At 44.9% G+C, this 24,520-nt stretch overlaps 2 protein-coding genes across 6 annotated transcripts; one reads left to right on the forward strand and one right to left on the reverse strand.

The window, feature by feature from the left end:
• Positions 1-118: 118 nt before the first annotated feature.
• DCLRE1C (DNA cross-link repair 1C) lies at positions 119-11,876 on the reverse strand. 3 transcript variants are annotated; one of them, XM_030478505.1, is made up of 14 exons: positions 11,767-11,876; positions 11,613-11,664; positions 9,784-9,868; positions 7,716-7,775; positions 6,390-6,445; positions 6,080-6,181; positions 5,758-5,830; positions 5,464-5,604; positions 4,831-4,932; positions 3,443-3,579; positions 3,224-3,278; positions 3,029-3,117; positions 2,397-2,497; positions 119-1,629 (listed from the first exon to the last, which is right to left on the reverse strand). In XM_030478505.1, exons 1-14 carry the CDS (start codon positions 11,873-11,875, stop codon positions 674-676), a joined length of 2,118 nt encoding a protein of 705 aa, XP_030334365.1. In that variant the 5' UTR covers position 11,876; the 3' UTR covers positions 119-673. The 3 variants fall into 3 exon arrangements, with proteins under 3 accessions (XP_030334365.1, XP_030334366.1, XP_030334367.1); XM_030478506.1 differs by lacking the exons at positions 6,390-6,445; positions 11,767-11,876; XM_030478507.1 differs by lacking the exons at positions 6,390-6,445; positions 11,613-11,664; positions 11,767-11,876 and adding an exon at positions 9,149-9,286 and having other exon boundaries at positions 9,784-9,862.
• A 97-nt stretch (positions 11,877-11,973) lies between these two features.
• MEIG1 (meiosis/spermiogenesis associated 1) lies at positions 11,974-22,730 on the forward strand. 3 transcript variants are annotated; one of them, XR_003990704.1, is made up of 4 exons: positions 11,974-12,127; positions 16,170-16,332; positions 19,489-19,549; positions 21,744-22,730. XR_003990704.1 is itself a non-coding variant. In XM_030480580.1 (3 exons), exons 2-3 carry the CDS (start codon positions 16,174-16,176, stop codon positions 18,541-18,543), a joined length of 288 nt encoding a protein of 95 aa, XP_030336440.1. In that variant the 5' UTR covers positions 11,980-12,127; positions 16,170-16,173; the 3' UTR covers positions 18,544-18,639. The 3 variants fall into 3 exon arrangements, 2 of the variants coding, with proteins under 2 accessions (XP_030336440.1, XP_030336439.1); XM_030480580.1 differs by lacking the exons at positions 19,489-19,549; positions 21,744-22,730 and adding an exon at positions 18,415-18,639 and having other exon boundaries at positions 11,980-12,127; XM_030480579.1 differs by lacking the exons at positions 11,974-12,127; positions 19,489-19,549; positions 21,744-22,730 and adding exons at positions 14,481-14,562; positions 18,415-18,639 and having other exon boundaries at positions 16,154-16,332.
• The last annotated feature ends 1,790 nt before the right edge of the window (positions 22,731-24,520 follow it).

Raw genomic sequence — 24,520 nt, forward strand, 5'->3', positions numbered from 1 at the left:
TCTGAACAACACTTCAGAACGAACTGTGGACAAGTTGTTAGGTTTTAAACCATTGACAATGTGTGTAGCACCTCAGTCAGGAGTTCAAAGGGATGACAACACACCTCAGTAAACAGACTCCTGGAAAAGAACTATTTGATTTATTAAAAAACCCACTTTTTGGCAATTCTCTGGGCTGTTCTGCAGTTGATCTTAAAAGTAACTGCAGTGAAAACTCAGATTCAAGCCAAAGTGTAACTATTGCATAGTTTTGTGTGGTCATACCTGAAAGATTATGTATTCCCACAGTTAAAAACGTGGTGTTTCATTAAAACCTGGTATCATTATCTCTCAAAGGCAAACTCTTAGAGCTCATGATAAAAGAGAAACACTGAACTTCATCCAGTGTTTAACCCTTAGTTCTGTCTGGTCCATTTTTTGGCTGCTTGCAGTTCCAGAGAACTGAAGCTCAGGAGATAGAAGGCTTTCACATCCCTCCCAGTATCCTTCTCAGTAGTTCATGGAAGGAACAACACAGTTACACAGGCTGCAGCTTCTGAGTTCTGACAGTAAGAGGTTCCTGAAACCATTGCCTGAGCAGCTGCAGACAGTAACCAGCATGAAAGAGAAAAGCAAGTCAGGGTTTAATAAACTCCAGCATTTGTTACCACGACGTGATCAGTTCCTCGTGTCTTCAGGAGTCTCTTTTCTCACAGACTATGCTTTCACCTGCTGCCAGCTTCTTATACAAACAGCGCAGTTTTTCTGGCTGAGGCGCCTCAGCATCAGGAGTCAAGGGAATTTCAAAGTCAGAGGAGCTCTGGGAGTCCCTCCTCAGCTCCAGATCTGGCGTCCTGGAGTTGTCACTTACTTCCACCACCCCATCTCCAACACGAGTGGTGCCAGCATCTGCATCTTTCTCAGTGTCTCTGCTTTTCAAGACGCAGGCAACATTGTGGGCACAAGATCTATTCTGACTCAGTGGCTGGCAAGGGCTGTTGTCAAGTGGACTGTATTTGGTGGTGTCCTGTGATACAGCAACTGTCCTGCTCCCACCTCTGCTGTTGTCCAAGGCGTTCCTCTCTTGGGTGGTAATGAGCACTGTGTCCATTTGGCTGTCCCAGCCCTGGCTCCCCTGCTCTGATATATGTGTTGACTGGGAAGAGTTTTGGGAGGAGATGTGTGTGGAGTCGCTGACGCCATCTGAATCACTGAAGAGTGACTGGGAGCCACCAGCGTCTGCTGAGGAGGGGAAGTTGTCCTCAATATCAGAGGTTTCTTCTGGTCTGTCACACTTAAAGAACGTGTCCCAGCGAGGGACATCAGCATTGGACTCCTGTTGGTCGCCGGTTACCCCATTGAAGTTTGATGTGGAAGTGGCATCTGGCTCCTGGGAGAGAACTTCAGCTGTATTATTTTCAGATTCTTCTTCATCATCTTCATCATCATCATTTGATTCCTCACAGTCCATGAAGTCTACCCTGAGGGAGGTGTCAGTTGCAGTCATTTTATAACTTTCTGTGCTCTCATGATTGTTTCCTTCAGCATTTTCAGTCCGTGCTGTGCTGGGGGGCCTGCTCTCTCCTCTCTGCTGTTTTGGAATCTTAGGCCTTGGAGAAGTTAATTCCGAATCAAAGAGATCATCTTCATCTGCCAAGAAAACAACAGGGGAAAAAAAAGAACCGCTTGGAAAAGTTCACATCTCTGCTAAAATTTAGTTGAGACCAAAGTTTTAACAAAAATTCATTCAGTATAAATAGGAACAAGTTCTTTGTCCCAGATGAAGACCCAGCAGGACATGACTGACCATGTTTGCCTTGCTGTGTCTTGCCCAGCGCCTTACGAGAAAGCTGCTTGTTGCCATCCTCTGTGTGAGTGGCAGCAGCTCAGGTGTCACCCTGGTAGGCACATCTATTCAGGCCTCTGACATGTTTTGCCAGGACAACATCACCCATGCAGACTTGGTGTTTCAGCAATAGCCAAAGAGAACCCAGCAGGCCCAAAGCTGTCTTCTGGTTCCCAAGTGACTTCTCCAGAGGCTATGCACAGCATCCACTGACCACCCTAAGTTAAAAAAGCTACTAGGTGCTAAAAAGCAGCGTGAGAGAATGAAGAAGAGCAATTCCAGTGATACAAGTCAGAAAAAGTTTTCCTAGGTCTAGGACTGTGGGATTGAACTCTGCCAGCAAAAAAAAAAGGGATTTTGAGCATTAAGTACATCTTAGGATGGCAAACAAACAAGTGTGTTTTTACACAACTAGTGCTTTCTCACCCTCCTCAAACCTAGGTTAATTTATGTTTCTCCTTTCTAGCTGTTGCTTTGAACAGACAGACCATGATGATCACCACAGCTTTTGGCACCTCTGCTTAGTCTTGGACTTTCAGTTAAGGCACAGTAGCACCAGCAGAAACTTTACCTGTATCAGATAAGTCTCTCTTGTGGGCTCTCTTCAGTGTTCCTAAGGGCTTGTACCTCGGTTCCACGTTTCTCCTGTAGGACCTGCATAATGGCTTCAACCTGAGGTGAATGAGAAGAGCAGTTAATATTTAGAACTTGGCAGATACTTTCAGGAGCAAAAGTAAATCTTTTAACTTGATCTGAGTATCTCTTTTCTTATTAAGGAGGAAAAGGACCATCCTCATGGATGGACTGAGCTGCTCTATGTATGGGAGCTTTATAAGCTGCCAACTTGTGTAGCAGCCCATGAGACAGGGCTCTGTGACACTGTACAGGGGGCAGGAGTTAAGAGAAACCCTCTTTAAAAGAAACTTCTGAGAAGCAGCAATGACAAAGAGGTCACAGAATACAGCGAGGTGAATGTGCATTCAGATTCCACCCAAACACAGATTAACAGCAGAAAAGCTTCTATATAGATATGAGTAGTGTGTGGAACACAAACTCTCAGACTTAGCACAACCTACAAGTGTTCTATCTGAACTATCAGACAAGCAAAAGGCTGTGGCCTGCTTGAGAGGCTGGGCTTCAGGAGAGCTGTCCTTACAAGGACAGAGATTAACCACCTCTATCCAGCAGCCACTTGTCACTTACAGTTCCATAACTTTCTCTTCTGTCCCACCCACTGGCAGCACATTGGGATACACGTTCACAGGCTGGATGTAGCTCAGGAAATCCTTAATCTGAATTCCAGAAAAGAAGTTTAATAAGTAACATCAACATCCAAACCAACCAAAACTCCTTTAACTTTTTTCACCAGTGTATACTCAATACTACAAATACACAAACCTCACTGTATGAAGAGTGGAAAGAGAAACAAGCTCTGTATGTACTCTCCCCAGTCCTAAAAAAACAGAGGCACAAAAATGAGGTGACTGCTCTTCGCTCTCAGTCAACAGGCAAACACAGCCTACTCTTCTAAAGTCATTTTGAGATTCAGTTACACAAGCCTCAGGCAAGATACACAGCGCCTGAAACAACAGGTGTCTGTACGGCCCAAATGCTCACCTCACTATTACATTGGTTTTCTTGATCCTTTCTCCAAACCACATAGTGGAGGGTTTGATGATGATTAAATGCAAGGGGGTTCCATTTTGGCAAGTGATCCCACAGGGCAGCCTGTTCCATCGGAAGCATTCATCATCCTGTAGAATGCAATACTAAATTAAGTGTGATCCTACATTTTTCCACCAGAAATTGAGCAAGATAATATCTAGCCCAACAATATCTGCACCGTTCCGACTCCTTTGATGCAACTGTTGTTGCATCTTGCTTCTACAGCTGGATTCGGAGCACCCCTGAGGAGGAGGACTTGAGGGTGTTGGTCAATGATAAGCTCCCCATGATCCGGCTTCAGTGTGTGCTCGCAGCCCAGAAACCAACCATGTCCTGGGCTGCGTCAAAAGGAGCGTGAGCAGCAGGTCAAGGGAGGGATTCTCGCCCTCAACTCTGCTCTTCTGGGACCCCCCCTGCAGTCCTGTGCCCAGCTCTGGGGGCAACAGCACAAGAGGGATGTGGAGCTGTTGGAGCAAGTCCAGAGGAGGCCATGAAGATGCTGGAGGGCTGGAGCAGCTCTGCTCTGGAGCCAGGCTGAGAGAGCTGGGCTGGGGCAGCCTGGAGAAGAGAAGGCTCCTCAAGGGGAGACCTTAGAGCAGCTCCCAGTGCCTAAAGGGGCTACAGGAAACCTAGAGAGGGGCCTTGGGCAAGGGCCTGTAGGGACAGGCCAAGGGGAATGGCTTTAACCTGAAAGAGGGGAGATTTAGATTAGACATTAGGAAGAGATTCTTCCCTGTGAGGGTGCTGAGGCGCTGGCACAGGGTGCCCAGAGAAGCTGTGGCTGCCCCATCCCTGGCAGTGTTCAAGGCCAGGTTGGACACAGGGGCTTGGAGCAACCTGCTCTAGTGGAAGGTGTCCCTGCCCGTGGCAGGGGGTTGGAACTGGATGATCTTAAGCTCCCTTCCAACAAACCATTCTGTGATTCTATGATACTACAGTGCAGCCGACAAAGTAAATCAATCAGAAATACCAGCACCTTAAAGTGCCATCTCCAGTTCTACCTGCACTCCTCCAAGTTGGAGCCCTCAGCTTGACAGCCACCCTGGAAAGGGAAGGCTGCACACTACAAGCATACTGCGTGGCTGCAGAAAGCCTCATCAGAGCTGCTTTTGATATATTTAAATGGGATCTAATCTGTCACTTGTCTTACTTCATTTGAAAATACAACTTTCAAATACAATTCTAGCATCAGCTAACATATTTCCCCCCCCCCCTTTTTTAAAGTGCTTACTGTTCTTTACATGAAGCCACCACTAACTCTTCCAAAGCACCAAAACATCAGCACCCATGACCAGTCTTTCACAGGAAAGTTAGCAGAGGATCTGCAGACCAATACCCACCCGGGGATGTCGGCAGGCGTGAATCTGAGTGTGTCGATCTGTAGTTACATGGTAAAGGATTTCTGGCATGTTTCTGAACATATCAAGTTTGTTCATGTGCACCTAGAGAAAGGCAGAGTTTACTCTTAGTTAGCTCAGTGTGTTTGCCAGGCTGCAGCTGGAGCAACTGTACAGATGTGGTTCTGCTCTCAAGAAATGCTGGCAGGCATTCAAACAACTGCTACCCGCTAATAACATCCAAGCAGAGAAGCATTAGCCAGAAGTAACTTAGACTTCTAGACTGAGCAGAACATACCTCCTCTGCTGAAGAGGAATGAATATTCATCAGAGTCAGAATATATCTGCCAACTATTAATGTCATATGTAAATGAGAAGGCTTTTATCATTCACAAGATTAAAGGGGGAGATAGAAACACCGAGCTTGAGAACGGGGGATTAGCTTCTCCCTGGAGAGCCCAGATGTTCCAGACTGAATCAAGCAGTTAACTCATTTTGAGCACAACTGCAGCTTTTTAAGTGAAGTTAACGAAAGCAGGAGCATCTTTCACACAGAGCAGTCCTCTGAACAGCCATTTCCAGCTCATGACTGGCCACTGAGGATCTGCTCTAAAGCAACAATGATAGAGAAGTTACCTTCATCCCTAGTTCCTCACTGAGGTTTATGAATAAATATTCATAGCCATAAGCAGCTTTGCAGTTCAGCCACACCACATGGTTGCGAGTCAGGGAGGTCCAGCTTCGCACTAACTCCAAGATCCCCTTTAAACATTCCTCCTGAAGGGTTTAGAAAAGGTTGTGAATCCTCTTTGAAGCTACTCTGGTAATGCAAACTGGCACTGCCTTGTAGGACTTGCCTGTCAAAGGGATGGGTAATTAATTAAATAGCAGCTTTAAGGACCTTTCCTCTCACAGCTTATTTAGACTTACCCTGCTTGGTATATGATAAAACTTGGGATCACAGAAAGTAGTGTCCAAATACACACTCTGGATGTCTTTTACTCTGAAAGAGAGAAATGTGGCATCAGAGTGAGCGTTGTATCACAGGACTAAGACATAGCACTTGCCTCCCTCTTCAAAAGGAGGCAATTCTTCCTCTTTGTTACAAAGAGCAAGTCAAAAGGGGCTTGTAACTGCACTGCAAATATATTTGAGAATAAAGAATGATGGAAAAGAATATATGACTCCTGAATTGTCCATGCCTGTGTGATCTTTTATTCTCCCTAAGTCCCATGAATAGCTCCAGTCTCACCTGGTCCCTGAATGCAAAAGCTCCATCCTGGCTGCTTCCCCTTTGGCGAGCCTGAAGTCCCCTGTGTACAGCACAGTGCCATTTTCACCTTCAAACAAAAACCTGCACACACAAACACTCTGGTCAAACTCAACAACAGAAAGCATTAAATACCATGTGTTCATTTGTTACCTTGCTTAGGGCAGCCTACACGGCTCATGTATGATACAACAGAGATACTGGGCTCAATTTGGTCCTAGAATGATTTCAGATAAATAATTCAGACTCACTGTGTCTGGAAAATAACATGTGGAGTATTGAAAGGACGTACATGACTGATCCTGGACAGTGACCAGCTGGTAGGAGTGTCACCTCTATATCTTCTTTCTGGAAGAGATGGGTTGGCATTACTTTCACACTGTAATAAATACCAGGAGTACTTTCATTGACACAGTGAAAGCAATGCATTACTGCCCACAGCTTCTTGTAGCATTTAGCATTGCTTTTGAATGAAGAGAGTCTCTTCACATTCCAGCAACTCCTGAAGAGCAACAACCATCCTGTCATGCCAGAAGAGATGACAGAGTATTGCATGATACTCATAAAAGCAAGACAGGCAGAAGACAGCCTAGTTCCCTGCTTCCTGGTGAACAAGCACAGAATCACAGTATAGTTTGGGGTGGAAGGGACCTTTAAAAGTCATCTATTCCAACCCCCCTGCAATGAGCAAAGACATTGCTCAGAGACCCACTGAACCTGACCTTGACTGTTTCCAGTGATGGGGCATCTACCACCTCTCTGGGCAACCTGTGCCAGTGTTTCACCACCCTCCTCGTGAAAAAATTCTTCCTTATACCTAGTCTGAATCTCCTTTCTTGTAGGTTAAAGCCGTTACCACTTGTCCTGTTGCAACAAGCCCTGCTAAAACAATTATCCCCATCTTTCTTGTAAGCCCCTTTAGGCACTGGGAGCTGCTCCAAGGTCTTCTGGAGCCTTCTCCAGGCTGCCCCAGCCCAGCTCTCTCAGCCTGCCTCCAGAGCAGAGCTGCTCCAGCCCTCGCAGCATCTTTGTATCCTCTGGACTCGCTCCAACAGCTCCACGTCCCTCTTGTGTTGTTGCCCCCAGAGCTGGACGCAGGACTGGGGAGGGGGTGTCACAAGAGCAGAGTAGAAGGGGAGAATCCCCTCCCTTGGCCCGCTGCTCACGCTGTTGGGGATGCAGCCCAGCACAGGGTTGGTTTCTGGGCTGTGAACACACATTGTTGCTCATGTCCAGCTTTTCATCCACCAAGCATCCACCAGCATCATGGAAGTATCTTAGGATACACTTTGCCTGGAGATGCTCGATGAGACCTTTAAGTCCTGCACTTAAAGCTTGTTAAAATAAGCCAGGAAATTCCAAGTGAAAAAGTCACAAGAGCAACAGGTAATTTGGAGATCACCAATACCCTGGGAAGACATTACCCCCCAGAAATGCTATGATGGTAAGAAAAAGCAGGGAAGAATTCATGTGGCTGCACATCTTGGAGAGAAGGGGTACATACACTTTAAAAACAGCTTGTCCACTTGGATGTGACAGTGAGATCTGTTTCCCATGCTCATGTGAGCAGTGTTACTGCCCATAACAAATACAGGCATCTGCTTTTTGTGTAACGTACCTCACCAGATGTTTCATCTACTAAAGAAATCTGAGTTGGGGTTTCAACTTCCAGTGCAACCTGTAACAAAATGAAGAAATTCATTACTGCATTTACTAAACATTTAATTTCATGGTTATGGCTTTGTATTCATTACATAGACGTCTTTAGCACTCATTGCAGCTAATGCTAAGCCTGTAAAATTGAGCTCTTTTTCCTGTAGTAAGTCATGAATTACCATTTCCAGTGGAAAATAAAAAGTTTCCTAAAAATGAAACGGAGACACCTCAATCAAGGTGTGCAAACCTAAAATGTCAGAGTATGCTGGACTCTTCACAGCAATAGCTCTTGTTTCTTGTAAGTCTTATTTCTGGGGGACTACAAAGCCCAAGACATCCAGTCCCAGAGCTCACCAGTGGCTCTTGCTAGGACCCATGTCTGTGCTGCAGCCCTTCTCCTCACTGTTCCTTATCCCCAGCAGCAGAACCCACAAACCACATGCAGCACATATTCTGTATTTGTGTAGGGGTGACTGATCTATAGACCACAATTAATGCCCTGTTTTGCCATATCCTCTGCAAAGTGAGTCCTGCACCATCCATGCTCTGTGGCCTTCTGCAAGGTTAGTGCTGCTGTGCAGGCTCCTCTCCCATCCTCCTCTTTATTTCATCTTTGTTTCAGACAGTATTTGTATATAATTCTCCCTCCCCCCCCAAAAAAAGCCAAAGTGAAAGGACAGTCTCCTGTCATTGCCCTCCTCTGGTGTAACCTCTTGGCCGAGTAGTATCCTCAGCACCTTGGGTTTCACTGCACCAGGTGGATTCACAAGACACCACGCTGCAGATTTCTGGGAAGCTCCATAAGATCCATAATAAAGACGGTAACATTTGGCTTCTCCAGCAGAAATCACACCACCAATCAAACCCAGAGCTTACTCCAAAACGCATGTGTGTGTGTCCAAAAATATTTTATACTAAGAATGCAAGCCACTGGCAAGACTTGATTTGTTTAACCATCAATACTAATTTTATAATCTACAGTTGCTGAAGCTGACTGAACTCCAGAGGCTGATCTAAATTCTGCATGCTCGATATTGCTCAGTAATTCTCAAAGTTCCTACTGCAGTGAAGCAACTGGCAAGTCTCCTTCAACCATCCAACAGGCCCAAGAGATGCTCAGAGTCCTTTTTACAGAGCCCTGAATCATGTTCACTCCCTAAGTCGTTGAATCTCCCAGTTTCTCAAGGCTTCATAACAAGTTATCTCCTCCCTCTGCTTCACAATTATATTATTACCTGGAACAGAACAACTTACTTCTCTTTTTCTCACCCAGACTTACGTCCCAGGTCCCACTCATATGAGTTTCTTTGGACATGGAGCTTACGACCCAGACTTACAACCTATTTAAGGAAACTCCAAGCCATAACTCCCCCAAGACAACAAGTTTCAGCTTGCCTGAAGTCCTCCTTGACCTTCCACTTGACTAGAAAACCCTCCTGTCCTTGCTTGGGGGATACAACAAAATCCTTACACTATGTGATGATGTGAAAAATAAGATGTGAAAAGAAACATGTTCAATTTCAAAGCCTGCATCTGCAAAGGGAAGGAAATAACTACAAGTCACACCCAGAATGACCACTGATCACTTGAAGTTTGGCTTCAAACAGTGGAAATTGAGGGAACTAATTAAGTTCTTTAGTGATTTTACATACTAAAACATTTTCATATTAGAAACAGTCCATTTTCCAAAAAGCAAAAGGAAAATAATAGAACTAAAAGATTATAAATAGTCCAACCAATATGAGACTTTAAATGAAGCAAAAGAGAAATGAATTAAGGACAGGAGCAGAGAGACATGAGCAAGGTAAGAAAATGAGGGCACGATATAAAGACCAATGAAGAACATTTAAAGCTGAAGTTGAGAGAAAGGGACAAATTCTGTGGAGGGAAAAATAAAATTAAACAGTAAACAGCAATAAACCAATCCCACATTGTATCAACAGCAAACTTAGACATTCCCGAGGAGGGGAAGCTCCCTCTTTCCTAGAAGCACTCCTTGGAAAGCATTGATTTAAAAATAAACAACTCACAATGTGATTCTCCCAAAACTTGTACTTCCAGTTAGTCAGCAGCAACTCCTTGGTTACAGGGGAGCAGTATAATTTAACTTTCAAGCTGTGAGGAGACAAAAACCCACAGATGAGTGTTTTTTATAGTAGAGGCAAGGAACAATCTAACGACACATCAGCATCTAGCACCTACAACATCAAAACACGTGCTCAAACCCTGGTCTCATCTGAAGAGACCTGCAGAGCCATAACCCTGCAGGAGCTGTTCTGCTCCAAGCTGGAGTGGGATGGAGGAGTTCCTCCACCTCGTTGGTTTCCCCTGGAACAGGCATTTGGGACAGTTGGCATTCAGCAGAACACACAAACTTCCTTTTGCACAGTGCACCAAGCGACCTAATGAGCAAAGAGACTCTCTGGCTTGCATATGAAGATACACAACATTTACACTAACAAATTAAACAGTGCCTAGGAACTGACCCACAACTTCTCTAGGCCCATTGCTATGTCTGACGATCCTCATGGTGAAAAAGAAAAGGTGTCCCTTCCTTTACACACTGCCAAGAAGACTGTGGGTCCATCTTCTCTACCCCCACCTGCACACACTGATTGTCTACTACTCTTAAGGCTGAAGATATCCAGCTCTTTGCCCCATGTCACACTCCAGCTCCAGACCAATGTGGTGGAACTGCTCCAAAACACCAACGTTGGTGTTTGTCCAGGGTTGGACTCAGTACTCTAAAGTCTCACCAGTGCTGACCAGAGGGGAATAACTGTCTCCCTCAAAACTGCTACCTGCTTGCTCATACACTTCTGAGTGCAGCTGGCTTCCTCTGTGAACAGCACAGGCACAGTGCTGTATCCACAGACTGACCCACTTCCAGGGAACAACAGCAGGGATCCTCATGAAGTTCAACATGAGTCAGGGCAATGCCCAGTATCAATAGAGACTGGGGGTGAATGGATTGAGGGCAGCCCTGAGGAGAAGGACTTAGGGGTGCTGGTGGATGAAAAATGAGGCATGAGGCAGCAGTGTGCACTTGCAGCCAGAAAGCCATCTGTATGCTGGGCTGCATCAAAACAGCATGACCAGCAGGTTGAGGGAGGGGATTCTCCCCCTCTATTTCACTTGCATGAGACCCCCCCTGCAGTCCTGATCCAGCTCTGGGGCAACAGCACAAGAGGGATGTGGAGCTGTTGGAGCAAGTCCAGAGGAGGCCATGAAGATGCTGCGAGGGCTGGAGCAGCTCTGCTCTGGAGCCAGGCTGAGAGAGCTGGGCTGGGGCAGCCTGGAGAAGAGGAGGCTCCTTAACGGGAGACCTTAGAGCAGCTCCAGTGCCTAAAGGGGAATTATAGGAAATCTGGAGAGGAGCATTTTGCAAGGGCATGTAGGGATAGGACAAGGGGGAATGGCTTTAAACTGAAATAGGGGAGATTTAGATCAGATATTAGGAAGAAATTCTTTACAACGAGGGTGCTGAGGCGCTGGCACAGGGTGCCCAGAGAAGCTGTGGCTGCCCCATCCCTGGCAGCGTTCAAGGCCAGGTTGGACACAGGGGCTTGGAGCAACCTGCTCTAGTGGAAGGTGTCCCTGCCCGTGGCAGGGGGTTGGAACTGGGTGAGCTTTAAGCTCCCTTCCAGCCCAAACCACTCTGACTCCACGACTCCCCGACCCACAACAGTTTCCTTCCCTTATTTCGCTCACGCTTTGCTTTGACACCCTCCCCCCACCTCAGCGTCCCACCCTGCCGGGCCGGGCCGGCACCCCCCTGCGACCGCGGCACCCCAGGGCCGGTCAGGTCAGTCCCGCAGGTCCCATCCTCCCCTCAGCACCCCGCCAGCACCCCATATACCTGCCCTCCATCCTCCTCCTCAGGGCGGACGCCCGCAGCCCCTTCATGTGGTCTGTGGAGACAGGGCACGGCCATTACTGTGTGTGAGGGGATGGGGATGGCGGGGGGGGGACTGGGGTGTGCGCGGTTGCCATGGTGACGGGCGGGGGCTCACCCTTGTGGCAGTGCGACAGGAAGTAGGCGCGCGCGCGCAGGTTGTCGCGGTCGAAGCGGTCGATGGACACAGCCGGGTACTCGCGCACGCGGCCCCCGAACCGGCTCATGGCGCCGCTTCCCGCTTCAAAGCCCCGCCTCTCCCGCGCTCTCAGCCAATCGCCAGGCGGCTCCGCCTCCTGACAGCCTATCAGAGGGCGCGGCGGGAGAGGAGGAACCGGCTTACTTAAAGAGGCGACGGCGGGAGGTTGCCTGGCAACAGCGGGCGGCGGCCGTTAGCGCCGTGAGGGGAGAGCGCCGCCATTGCGCTTCAGCGGGGCCGGACCCGAGAATAGCCCCTGTTTGGCGGCCCTTACACCGAGGTGGGTCGTTTTAAGGCCTAGGCAGCCGGGTTGTGGCGCTGGGAGCGGGGTGGGGGTGTGGTCACGGCGGTGACTCAGGCTTGGAGATCTGCTTGAGCGCCCTGGCAAATAAGAGCTCTCGTGTAAGGTCTGTGGAAGTCGTTGGAAACCTCTTATAGGCTCTCCTAGGATCTCGGATAGGTCCTGTGTATGCTGGCTTGCGTTAAGTGGTTGGAGAAACATGGCCATCTCCTCTAGCCCAGGACCTCTCCTGCTCTGGGATGCCTGGGGCCCCTGCCTGGGCTGAGGGATGCAGTTGACGCTTGCCCGTTTGCAGGCTTAACCCCTAACACAGCTGAGCATGTGTTAGAGACAGGGCTGGTCACACAGGCTGCTGCAGATGAGGTGTTGCCTTCAACAGCGCCTCCATACAGTGCTCGATAAAACATACAGACAAATCCCTTTCCTCCTCTTCAATGGATATCCATCACAAGTTCACTAGGTATACACACACACCACTCAAGGCTCTCGAGCATGTGTGTATCTGTAGATCCTCTGAGCACCAGCGCAGCCCCGCTGTCTGCCCAGCACCCCCGCACAGATCCCAGGCCCCCAGCCTGGTTCATGTATTCCCCACTTGCCTGCTAGTCCAGTTGATGATCACGAGCAAACATGCACTCACACATTCCTCATGTACTCCATGTTCACAAGTCCCTTTGGGTGTACTTAATACCCTGGCCTGGACCTGAGGTTCCCCCTGCTTGCTGGCTAGTCCAGCTTAAAGTTTGCTGGTAAATATGAATATGCACCCCAAGTATACCTGGATTGAGAAAGAGAAAGACACTCCTGCCCAACACAGGCTGTGATCCACAGTCATGCTCCTACTGCTGGCATAGAGCCCCTCATTCAGCCAGCCCTCCTCCAATAGTAGACCTGTTTAGGACACATACTGTTCCTGCTCCAGTAGCTGGAGTTGAAGACCCCTGCTCTCTCCAGCAGCTGACACCACAAGCTGGTGTGCCCATACCCTTCATCTGGCTCCAGGAGCTGGCACCAGTTTTTCACTTACACAGGTCACACCAGTAGCTGGTATTTAGTCCTTGCAGCACATACACGCGCAAGGGACACAGAGCAAGATTACTCGGAGAGATAGTTGGGAAAATATTTAATATGAAGATACAAGCAGGTAGGACAGACTGTGATGATCAGGGACAGGGCTCAGCCAGGCAAGTACTGACTGGCCCTGTTCTACCCATAACTGGCCTCCTTTATACTCCTTCCTGTCTATTGCCGTCTTTGTTCCTCCGCGCTCCTCTTCCCCTGCACATCCCTCCCTGGTTTGTACAGCTCTTATCTATTCCTGCACCCCTCTGAGTCTGGGCTCGCCCAGATTTATAGTCTTACCAGTTGGAAAGTCCAGGCTGATCTTCCTGGGAGTGATGCTTGTAGTTTCTCGATAGCCCATTAGTTAGTGTGAATGGTGAGCTTTGTTTCTTTTTATGGTCTCTATGTTTATTTTTTCAGGTCTGTGTCTCTGTAGATTTTGGTTTAGGGTTTCCCCTTTCCCCTTTAGTTTTCCAGCTGACAAGGTCCCTGATCAGATAACCTTGCTGGAATAAACACTCTCGCACTCCCACATCCCCCCATCAGTTAGTGTGACTGACCAGGTTTGGTTCTCATCACCACCTCCCTCATTTGCTGCTCAGGTTTGTGTCTCCATATGTTCTTATTTTATGGTTTCCTCCCTTTCTTATTACCCCTTGTTGCACTGGAAAAAGTCCTTGACCAGACACCCTTAATGAAGCAGACACTCTCCTCCCACATACCCTTACAACCTGTATAAGCATTGAGGAAACTGCCATCTGCCAGCCAACCTAATTAGGATTCCATAGAAATTATGCTGTGATTAACATTAAAAAGATGTTTTCCTAAAGCCAAAACAGAGGTATTTGAAATCTTAGCATTTCCCCTAAGTTAAGGCAAACATTGTTTTCTTGGCAAAGTCCACTTCACTATTCAACAATCCCCTTTCAATGGAAAATGTTAGAATCATGCTGAATATTTTCTTACAGCTCTCTGGCATTCTTTCATTTGTGTGTATGGCTGCTGCCTTTGTCCCTTCCCTGAATTGCAGGGAAGGCTGTATGGAGCACAGCTCCTCTCCTTGTACAACAAACCCAGCTCTATGCCTGGATCTCAGACACACTACCATAGACAAGGAGTTGCAGTTTTAAAGAGCTTAAATAGCAGACTTCAGGTATTGAGACAGCACTTTTATTACTTGAAGTCACCAAGCTGGCACTTTAAATGTATGACCTTGAGAGAGATATATATATTTTGAGCAGGAACACCTGTGGACAGACCATCTGAATTCATGATGACCGAGGAAGTGCCACACATATCTAGCTGTCTTGAAGAATTAGATGAATTCAGTATATCCCATAAGGAAGTACTTAACACTTAAGTTACCATAAGACACTTAAATTCATTATAACTTAGCATTTATTAAGAACTAATGTTCTTGCTAATAATATTGACTGGCTAAAGTCCCAAATTGACAACAGTTCTCATCAGACATCAATAACCATATACAAGGCATGAAAAAATGCTGTAATAGATACAAACGAGCCCTTTGCAGCAGGAAAGAAAGAAAATTATGTTGAGATAGATATCTCAGGGTCTATGCTATGGACTTAGAACAAGGATATCTGCTCATCATGTTGATTTATATGTGACACCTCATAAATGGGGGAGTAAACTTATTTTGTCTTTTTCATAGTAAATGATTGCCTTCAATTCCAAAATGCTGCAGAGCCTGGTAAAACAATGTTTGCAGTGCTGAACTGCACTGAAAAGAGCCCTTGTGCATTTTTTTATTGATCTTTAATAAAGTGTGTGCAGTAAGAGATGAAAGGCCCTTTCTTTGTGTGCTAATGGCTCTCATACAGTGAGATGACAGAGATGCAGGCATCTGCTATTTCCACAGTATGATTACAGTCATTCTTGATAGAATTTTCCCAACGGTTTGTTGGCTTTTTCTCCTTCTTTGAAGATACCTTCCTAATGATGAAGCTGGAGTTTGGTGACATTGCAAAACTAGGAAAGGACTAATTTCTGATCGTATCCGCTAGGTGTGGTAGTGTTCTCTCTATAGTAGCAGAATAAGATATACTCAGGAAAGCAAATGCAGTGAAATAGAGATATAAGAAGTCAAATGATTCATATTTTTTTAAAAGTATATTTCAAACACATCCCTGCTGAGCTGCCACTGACTTTGCAATTTTTTCTTTTTATTTTTTTTTTTTTGCTTCTTTTATTCCTTTTTATTTGTTTGTTTAGGGTTATTTTACAGGTTTTCATCTTGTCCCAGTTCTGCTCTGTTCAGTTTTAGCAGTTGATGAACCTACTTACAATTTTTCAGCAGATTGAACAAGTGGGTTTTGCATGAGGAGGGAGTCAGTGGAGATTTCATTGGGCAAGGGTATAACAGGATGAATTTTGGGAGGTTCTGTGCCTTGCCTCCTTATCCAGTTTATTTAGTAAGACTTCTGTGTTATGTCTGCTGTGGCCGTGTGACTGGCACTGCATTTCTCCTTTCCTCTCCTCTCCCATCCTGAGTGTTTGCTGTTCCCCAGTAACAGCCCAGCTCTTCATTTTGTAGTTCCCAGTTTGATGTCTCTTCATTTTGAAGTAAGAAAAACCTGAAAAACTGCCTGCCCCAAAGGAATAGCAACTGCAAAGGTGTGAAATAATAATAATAATAAAAAATATACTGTATTTTATGTATTTTTAATTGATTAATATACACAAATACATTTTAGGTAGGTGAAGTCGAGGTGTATGTAGCATCTAGATGAGTTGGGTTTGTTGGAGATCAAGTAGTGCATTTCATTTGATCCCAACTGCTTATAATGTGTTTTAACCTCAGACTTTGAAGGGAAGATAATATTGTCCTGTCTGTAATTCCTTTACTTAACAATTTTGCTCTACCCACTCTTGTATGTCCCCAACAAAACCGTTTGCTTCAATATTCTCTATTTAATTTGTAAAAATCTAATTTCAGGAAAATGTCTGAAGTTTCTGGAGTCATGGCTAATGCTGAGATCAAACCAAAATTTACACATCGTGCCAAGAAATGGTCGGATGGTGTAGAGAACTTATACAGATTCCAGCAAGCTGGCTACAGAGATGAGATTGAATATAAACAAGTGAAACAAGTTGATATGGTAAGACTTAGAACTCTGCAAGGTTTATTACTTTAAATTTCTGTCTCACTTAAATGATTAAATAAAGATGGAGGTGCTGCTTCTTTCCTTTCATTTAGGATTCCGTTCATTCCTTTCATTCCTATCATTTCTGATGCCGTTTTTTCTCCAAGGTCTGACTTGAATTCTTGAGGTGCTATTAGCTGCAGAATAACTTGGGTCACAAAAGTGAAACAGAAACACCACCTAGCCTGTGCTTTTGTTCCCCATCTCTTATGCATTTGGAAGCATTATCGATTTCTCTGAACGGATGTAGCTGCTATCTAAAAGAATAATTCAGTTTTGAGGAAAGGAGTGTATCAAAGTGAGTTCTCTGTGAAGTTTCCCCATTACTCTGCCAATAGAGCTGACAGGAAACTCACTTGTTGTCCGGGACGTCAGTCCTGTGTCATTGCTACCCACTGCAGTTTTACAGTTGAATTGTGTGGTGGCATAATCAGACTTTGTGCACACTCACAACTTGGCTGCTATTGAAACCATCCACAACAGAAATATTTGATGCCAACTATTGTAAAGGGAGCTGTGACACAGGCTTTTACCAATGGAGAACATCAAGGCCTTGGTCCTCCGCTCGCTACACTTGGTGGCAATTCTCTGTAGCACTTCAAATGAGCTAATGGGTAATGGCTATTACAGATATTCAGTGGCTACCTGAGATTCAAAATAGCAACCAAGAGCTTTGTATGTCAAACAACATATTGTCTTTCTTAGAGCTCTGGAATTTATCTTCCAAAGCAGCTATATTTCATATAGTATGAAAAATCCACTCTTAAAAGATCTTAACATAAGAAAGAGCAGAATGTTCCTAAAAAGTCACTAAAAAGTTACTCCTTATCCAATGAACTGAAAACACAACAAAACACTGGTGTGCATAATAAGATACAGTTCATTATTTGGTTGTGGGCTGGGATACCACTGTAAAGGCTGTGGTGTAAATTCCCTTAACTGTGCAGAAGGAAATCCTGTAATTGGTGTGGTAGGATCAGCCTGTTTGAGGTTTATGGCAGGTCATAACCACAGGCAATTAAACCCTGATGGAAGTTAAAGAACACCACTTACTCTCTAAAACGAGCATGAATTCTATTCAGACTTGCCAGGATCTGGCAGTGCTTCTCTTTCAGCTTCTACATCTTGAAATGTCTTTGTTTACTCCACATTCTGTTTCCATAATGCAGCTGTTACTAATGGTGCAATTATAATATAGATGGAATTAATATTAAGGCTGTTATCTTCAGGTGGAGAATGCAAATAACTCGGCTGTATGCCTAAAGTAATAAGCTAAGTGATGAAACTACCACTTCTGGCACTCTTCAATCAGAGAATGCTCTAATGTGACAGCCTCGTTAACTCTGCCTGGAAGAGAAATAAGATCCTCATTACCTGATTTTTAAGGTTCAATTGGATCAGAAGTAGTCATAGGTGTTCAAACTGCAGACAGGTACTACAGCTGTTGAACGTACAAGCCTGTTGAATGCTCAAGCCTTAAAGTTTCACATTGTGGAACACTGAAGAGCATCAGGATAGTGCTGGTTTCCTGCAGGACTATCCTGCTGTCTATGAGACCATGATACATATCACTCATTTTATTTGTATAAAATTGCTAAGCAGCAGCACATTTTTCATGGTCAGAAGGATCCCAAAGAAACCCTTAAGCATGTGTCAGTCTTCAGAAGTGGAATCTTTCAGCCTCTCGGATTACTGAATAACTGAATAGTACCAATGGTTTATTCCTAAAGAAGGTATTGTAAGAGCTTTGACTAGTCCACTTATTTAAATTACTCTATCAAATATTCTTAGATCCTTATTTCTAGACTTTTCTGATCATATAATTCTTAATCATATAATTCTGATCTATAATTCAGACAAGAAAACTGGTTTTGACATCTTGTTCTCAATCTTTTTTTAAAAGTTAAGCGAATTCATAGCAAAGTAGTCAATAGATGCAAATGGGATTATACCCTATATCGCTTGCAATATAATGCACAAACATCATCTAATGTGAGCACATTCAGGTGAATGTGTATCCTTTTCATTTATTCATAGGTAGAGTACTGGCCAGAAACTGGATTCGTTAAGAAACTTCAGAGAAGGGACAATACGTTCTATTATTACAACAAGCAAAGAGAATGTGAAGACAAAGAAGTCCACAAAGTGAAAGTTTATGTGTATTAGTTTTAGTTTTGTTCTGATTTGCTCGTATTTTCTTTTTATAAATCTGCTTGTTAGAATCTGAAAGTAAATGAGATTAAACAATCCGATTTACCTGGAGTGTTGGTGTCCTTCTTAGATAGAAGGGGGAATACTGGAAATGCAGGGAAGCCTGGAACTATAGACATAGGAATTCCATTTTTTTCCTGCCATAACCAAGTCTTATTATCCCTCATTTTTCTAGTCACAAATATTTTGACATCAAGGTAAAAAGCTGGTAAATGAGCATCATATATTTGGTTTATATGATGTGTAAAGTCCATTATAAGTACAGGCAGCAATCTTTATTCAAAACAGTTCAATCCTGTTGACACTGGCTACTGTCAGCCATAGTCTCTTGGTATAGCTGAGGGTTATGAGACTACATAGGGCTAAAGTAAGGCCCAAATGCTAGCTGAAGTTCCCTTGGAGAACAGCAGGAATAACAAGAGCTTAGTGAAGGACACTGGACAGTCAAGCAGCAAGGACCAGGGCTGAGCTGCTGATTTAAAAACTGGTTATTGTGATAGAAAGTCACAACAAAAATGTCCTTTTGAGCAACAGGTAAGGGATCCCCAGAGTATTTTTGTCAGCTGCAAGTGCTAATTACTGGAGGAAGAAGCATTAACTGACATGGCAGCATATGCCTTTCTGGGGGGGATTTACATATGGTGGGATCAAGGAGTGTAAAACTGCAGAGAGAACATGAAATCCATACTTCGTAATATGTCAGGTTAGAGAACTTACACAGATGGTATGTGAGGTTTCTGGGCAGAACTCATCTAACTTCAGAAGTCCCATTGTGAACATCTACACCTGATCTTGTCATTTGGAAACCTTTTGTTCTGAATGGGGAGACATTTGTTCTGCTGGGCACAATTTGTGTCTTCTAAATGTGGGTATGTAACCTTTGCTTTGAACACATTGCAGTGACATCAGCCCTGCAGAAGCTGTCCGTGTGCATGCTACTCAGATGCTTGGAGAACTCGAGGTACCATACTTACCTTCACTCCTTGGGGAATTGAAGTAAAATACTTCAAGATGCCAAAACTGGGTAACTGACCATGAGCATAGTAGTACGGGCGCAGTATTCAAAAGATCTCCTTGATGACAGATGAGGATGATCTAGTCACTTTATTTAGACTGCCCGGGAACTCTTAACTAATTTGTATGAGCCCTGTTAGAGGAATGACTGAAAGGTACTCAGAAGCAACTGTGAAGCTTTTTTTATTCCAGGCATGTTTTAATGGCATATAAATAGAGTTACTGCAGTGATAGAAATAAACCATTGCTACAGTAAATTTCACATTAGATTTTCATGATGATTTCTTATTTGGATTGCTCTGGAGATACTTTTTAAGAGAAGACTTTCTGCATACTTTGCCATTAAATAGTGGGAACAGAACAATTATCAGGATAACCCATCTCTTTTGTCACTTTTAGAGAGTGGATGGCACTTTGTTAACTTCATAGATTCCTACAGAAAAAACCTTCCAGTGGACATGGAAAAAGCCTTTAAAATCACAAAAATAGATGTGTTTTATACCCAACTCAAATGTATTGACAGAAATCACTGCTATTGGCACACGCAGAATATGTGAGAAGGTTTGGTACAGCCATTTTCTCAGTCTATTGAAAAGACATAGTTGTTCATTCAAGAACAGGAATTAAAACTGCAGGTAACTTGTTTGGAGCTTAACTTTATTTTACAGGAAGACTTTGAAAACCTGAAACTAATGTGAAAGATTATTCTGGGCTTCCCTTATTTCACCTGACTGCAGCTCAGTGATTCTGCAATACTGCTGGATGCTTTCTCTCTTGTATTAGGTTTTAAAACAATGAGTCTGCATTTCATACAGCCCGTGGAGATTTCATTTCAAAGCAGTAGCAGGAGAATTCATGTTCCACTTCTGAAATGCTGATTCCGTACAAGTTGGCAGATTTTCTCACTTTGAGAGAGTGATTTACCTAGATTTTATTACTCAAGTTTTTCAGCATTGCCACTGTCCTCAAAGCTTGAAGCTGACTGTGATATTTAAAAGACTAATGGGGTGAAAAGCATCATAATTATTGCTGGAGACCAGTTTACAGACACAGCCTTTGTCAGGGCATGCTGTATTTTGGAGTTCACTTACTCCATTAGCAAAACAGCAGGTTTTATATTGGCAGTGACAGTTTTGGTTTGGAATTGTCCATTGCTATCCAGTTTATAACCATATTTCACCCCAGTTCATGCTAAATTACTTAAAACCACTCTCTTTTTCTAAAGACTGTAGCTGTGTAATGGCTTTAGCTACGAAGCCAAAGAGGTTCCTCTCTTTAAAAAGAAACTGGTAAGGGGTCCGTGCCTGAGTTCAAGTGTGAATGTGATCACAAGATAACATTAATCCAGTATAAGGTTGTTTGCTTGAGTTAATTCTTAGAATCACAGAGTGGTTTGGGTTGGATCTACTTAGTCTCATTCTAATTCACTTGATGGCTTTGTACAAGACAAGAATAAATGCTTTCTGTGCCTGTTGAAGCTCATAAAAGGAGGTAAAACAAACTTTTCCAAGACCTACTTTTCAGGCTTTGTGTTTGACAGCCCCAAGTGAAATGGCAAGGCTGCAACCTCGCTGAATTCACCCCCTTACACTGGGGAAATAAAGGCTGCTTTAGTGTGTTCTAGGCTGATTTTCCGTGTTTGCAGCCTTCACTCGAATTCATTATGGAACAGTGTTGTCTGAAAGTGATACTGTGGTTATTTGATTGCTTTGCAGCCACAGCAGCTCAAAGCATCCTGCCGAAAGGCAGTTCAGACATTTCAATTTTCACTCTGGTACCTCAGTGGAGTTGTCTCTCTGGCTCTGAAGACAGTTGGACCTCAACCCTTTGGTCGGTTCACAAACATGGTGCCCTTGTTTTAAGGTGTAGAAAATGATTGACTGGCTTCAAACTCCCTAAAGCCAACTTTCTAACTCAGCAGCCCTCGGTGCTGCTGTTCCTCACGTTGTCTGCTACAAGTGAAGTCCCACTGAAAGCAGCTGAAGTGGAGTTGCCTTATGGTCTTTGCATAGAACTGTTAGCCCAGCTCCACTGGGTTTATATTTATTTGTAGGAGCTGCTTTCCTAGTATCCTGCCTGTGCTGAGCACCTCTTGGCAAGCTGTAATTACTTAATAAAACATATTTTCTTTCTTGTTGCAGTTGAGAATTTGCATTTACCTCAAGTCTGAAGCACAGCAGGCTCTCGAGCAGCACTTGGGAGGGTGGCTGGTGAACGTCTGCTGTCAGGAGAGTTCCAGTTGGCACCAAGAAACTCCTGCAATGTAACTTTGAACAAACATCACCATTTGTACAAATACTCTGTGCAGCCAGTGTTTTTCATGTCTCATTGCTGGGATAGAGTATCTGCTAGCTGATGCTTTTGTGCCTCTTTTCCCTCCATATTCTCTGCCTTTACAGCACTCCACACTCATAGATCCCTCAAAAACCATGTCTGATGCCCTCTACCCATCTTTGGCTCAGACCTCAAGTCGTCTTCTGCTCACCAGCTGGTGCAGCTTGATGTTTCCTAGCACATTACATGCACATGGGACTACATAAGGAAATACAGACACATCCTGGTTGCTGCGGGTGCCGGCACTTACACCCAGAGAGAAGCATGTACATCACCATCTCTCTGGTGCTGGCACCCAGACCTGTGGTCCCTGTCACCCATGGCCCCTTCTCCAGGGGCTGGCACACAGGATAGATGGTGAGATGACACTGAGGACGTAACTCAGAATGGGGTTTAAGAAGAAGACAGGCCAGACTTGCAGGGGAACGTCCTGCCCAACAGCCATCTCATGTATCTCAGCACTCCAACCTTCCTCCTTGCTGTCTGCCCATACTTTTCCACCCTGGTCCTTCCCCTACACATCCCATTGTAAGTTTCATGCAGTCCACCAAGCTCCCTCACACTTAATACTCACACTAATTATGTTTCCTCCTTCTTATCAGTTACAAAATCCAGGCTGACCCTCTCCAAGGCTGAAGTAGTTCTTTTAATGGCCCATTGCTCAGTGCCTGATGAGCTCTGGCCTCCCTTCATCTCTCGTCACCTGCTCGTTAATGTTTGAGTGTCTGTGTGTTTAATTCAGTGTTTTCCTCATTATTTGTTATTTCTATGATATAGAGTAATCCTTCACCAAATAACTGTCTGATCCAGATGCTTTCATGTCTCACATGCCCCTGTGCCAACCTCCCTGAGGCAGGCTCCATGGCTGCAGTGTGGAGGATGATGCTGTGTGGGGGCACCTACACAGCAGGACCTCTGCAGTGCTGCTGCAGCAGATGCCCAGGCAGCTCTAAGGACATGGAGACAGAGGGAAGGGAATGCCTAAAAACAGGAGTAGGAGGAGGATGGGGGAGAAAGAGCACGAGTTCAGGGGAGGATGAGCGTGTGTAAGGAGTTAGCCACAGATGCATCAGCATTTTGCCAGCAATCTTGTACTTGCTGAAGCCTCCTCCCTTGCTGGCAGCAGCTCAGCTTTTGCTGGCTGGGGAAGCAGGACATGCTGCAGATGCTTGTCCTGCCTTGGCAGGAGCATTTGAATGCCTCAGCCAAGGGGAAGGTGTCCTGCTCGGGTGGGTAAGCTGTGTGACTTTGCAAGGGGATGGAGCAGAAAGGAGGTGGACTGGACACGGTGAAGGTTCTTTGCCCAGGGTGTGCAAAGGGTGTGAGCTGTGCTGCATTGTCCTGGGGAGCATCCTTGTGCCAAATACATGATGGTTTTGAGGAACAGCCAGTGCTGGGATGTGAGCGGGGAAGCACATGGGCTGTGGGTGCTAGGAGACAGGATGCTGTGTATGGAGAGATGGGCTGGAGCCAGGCACGCTCGATGCAGGGGTGTGTTGGGCAGTGTTTCTGGAGGGAAGAACCTGGTGGCCCTGCAGATCTGCCTGCTTCCATGGCTCTGGTCTCCTGAAGCTACTATAGAGAGCAGAACTCTTCCTCTGTAGCCCTGCTCTGCATCTGCGGTGGGAAGAGCCTCGCAGCTCCCATCCTAACCTCCCTGATGGATCCATCTTCATCTTGTTTAGCAGGAACTGGAGTCACAGCACAGAGGAACCCTGCTGCTTTCCATTGACTCCTCAAAAAGAAGGAGGTCTGTGTACCAAGGGCTGAAAGTCACTGTTGTGAGGAGATGCTCATTAAAAACATGAAATATCTCTGCGATACCCTATCACTTACAACTTTGGTCTCAACCAGTGAGAAAGATACACTTGAAACAATGAAGACGGAGATTTATTTAAAATGCCATTGGGTTAATATTTTGTCAGACCAGAGCAATATTTCAACAGAGAAGAAAGATTTATGCATCTGAAGGATGAGTTCAGAAGAGGTGTTTAGAAGAGATATTCATTGGATATTGCAAGCAGATTATTGAGAGTTCAAGGCAAGAGAAACAGAAGAAACAATAGAAGAGCTTAAGAATTAGCATACTTAAGCAGACAGCAAGAAGACATTAAAATGCCATTGGGAATCTCAGTTTAGGAATAGCTTCTCTGTTATTTACACTTTCACCATTTGTATCCATCAGATAGGAAAAAACCTGCACCAAATGTTCACAATTCCCGATTTACTATATCAGAGCACAGCAGCAGGATCCATCTACACCATCTGTAACTGAGGAGGATGTGCAGCATCACCTCCTAAAATACAAACACTTTCAGTTGAGAAGCCCGGGATCATGTACACTTGCAACCTGAAGAGCAGTAGCTCAGGGCTTTCTAATTCACTAATTGTAGATCCCAACAAACTTTGGGAAATGGGAGAGGTGCCAGAGGACTGATGGAGGGTCAGTAGGACCCGGTACTCGGTGATAATGGGCTGATACCCAGTAGTGGGGGGTGATACTAGGCTGGATAAGCAGCCTCTAATCAGGGATAAATTAATGAAGTGGTTACATGGGGACTCTGCCAATAAGGAAAAGTTATAG

The sequence above is a fragment of the Strigops habroptila genome, chromosome 3 (genome assembly GCF_004027225.2).
Source record: "Strigops habroptila isolate Jane chromosome 3, bStrHab1.2.pri, whole genome shotgun sequence".
In the NCBI taxonomy this organism is placed as follows: domain Eukaryota; kingdom Metazoa; phylum Chordata; class Aves; order Psittaciformes; family Psittacidae; genus Strigops; species Strigops habroptila.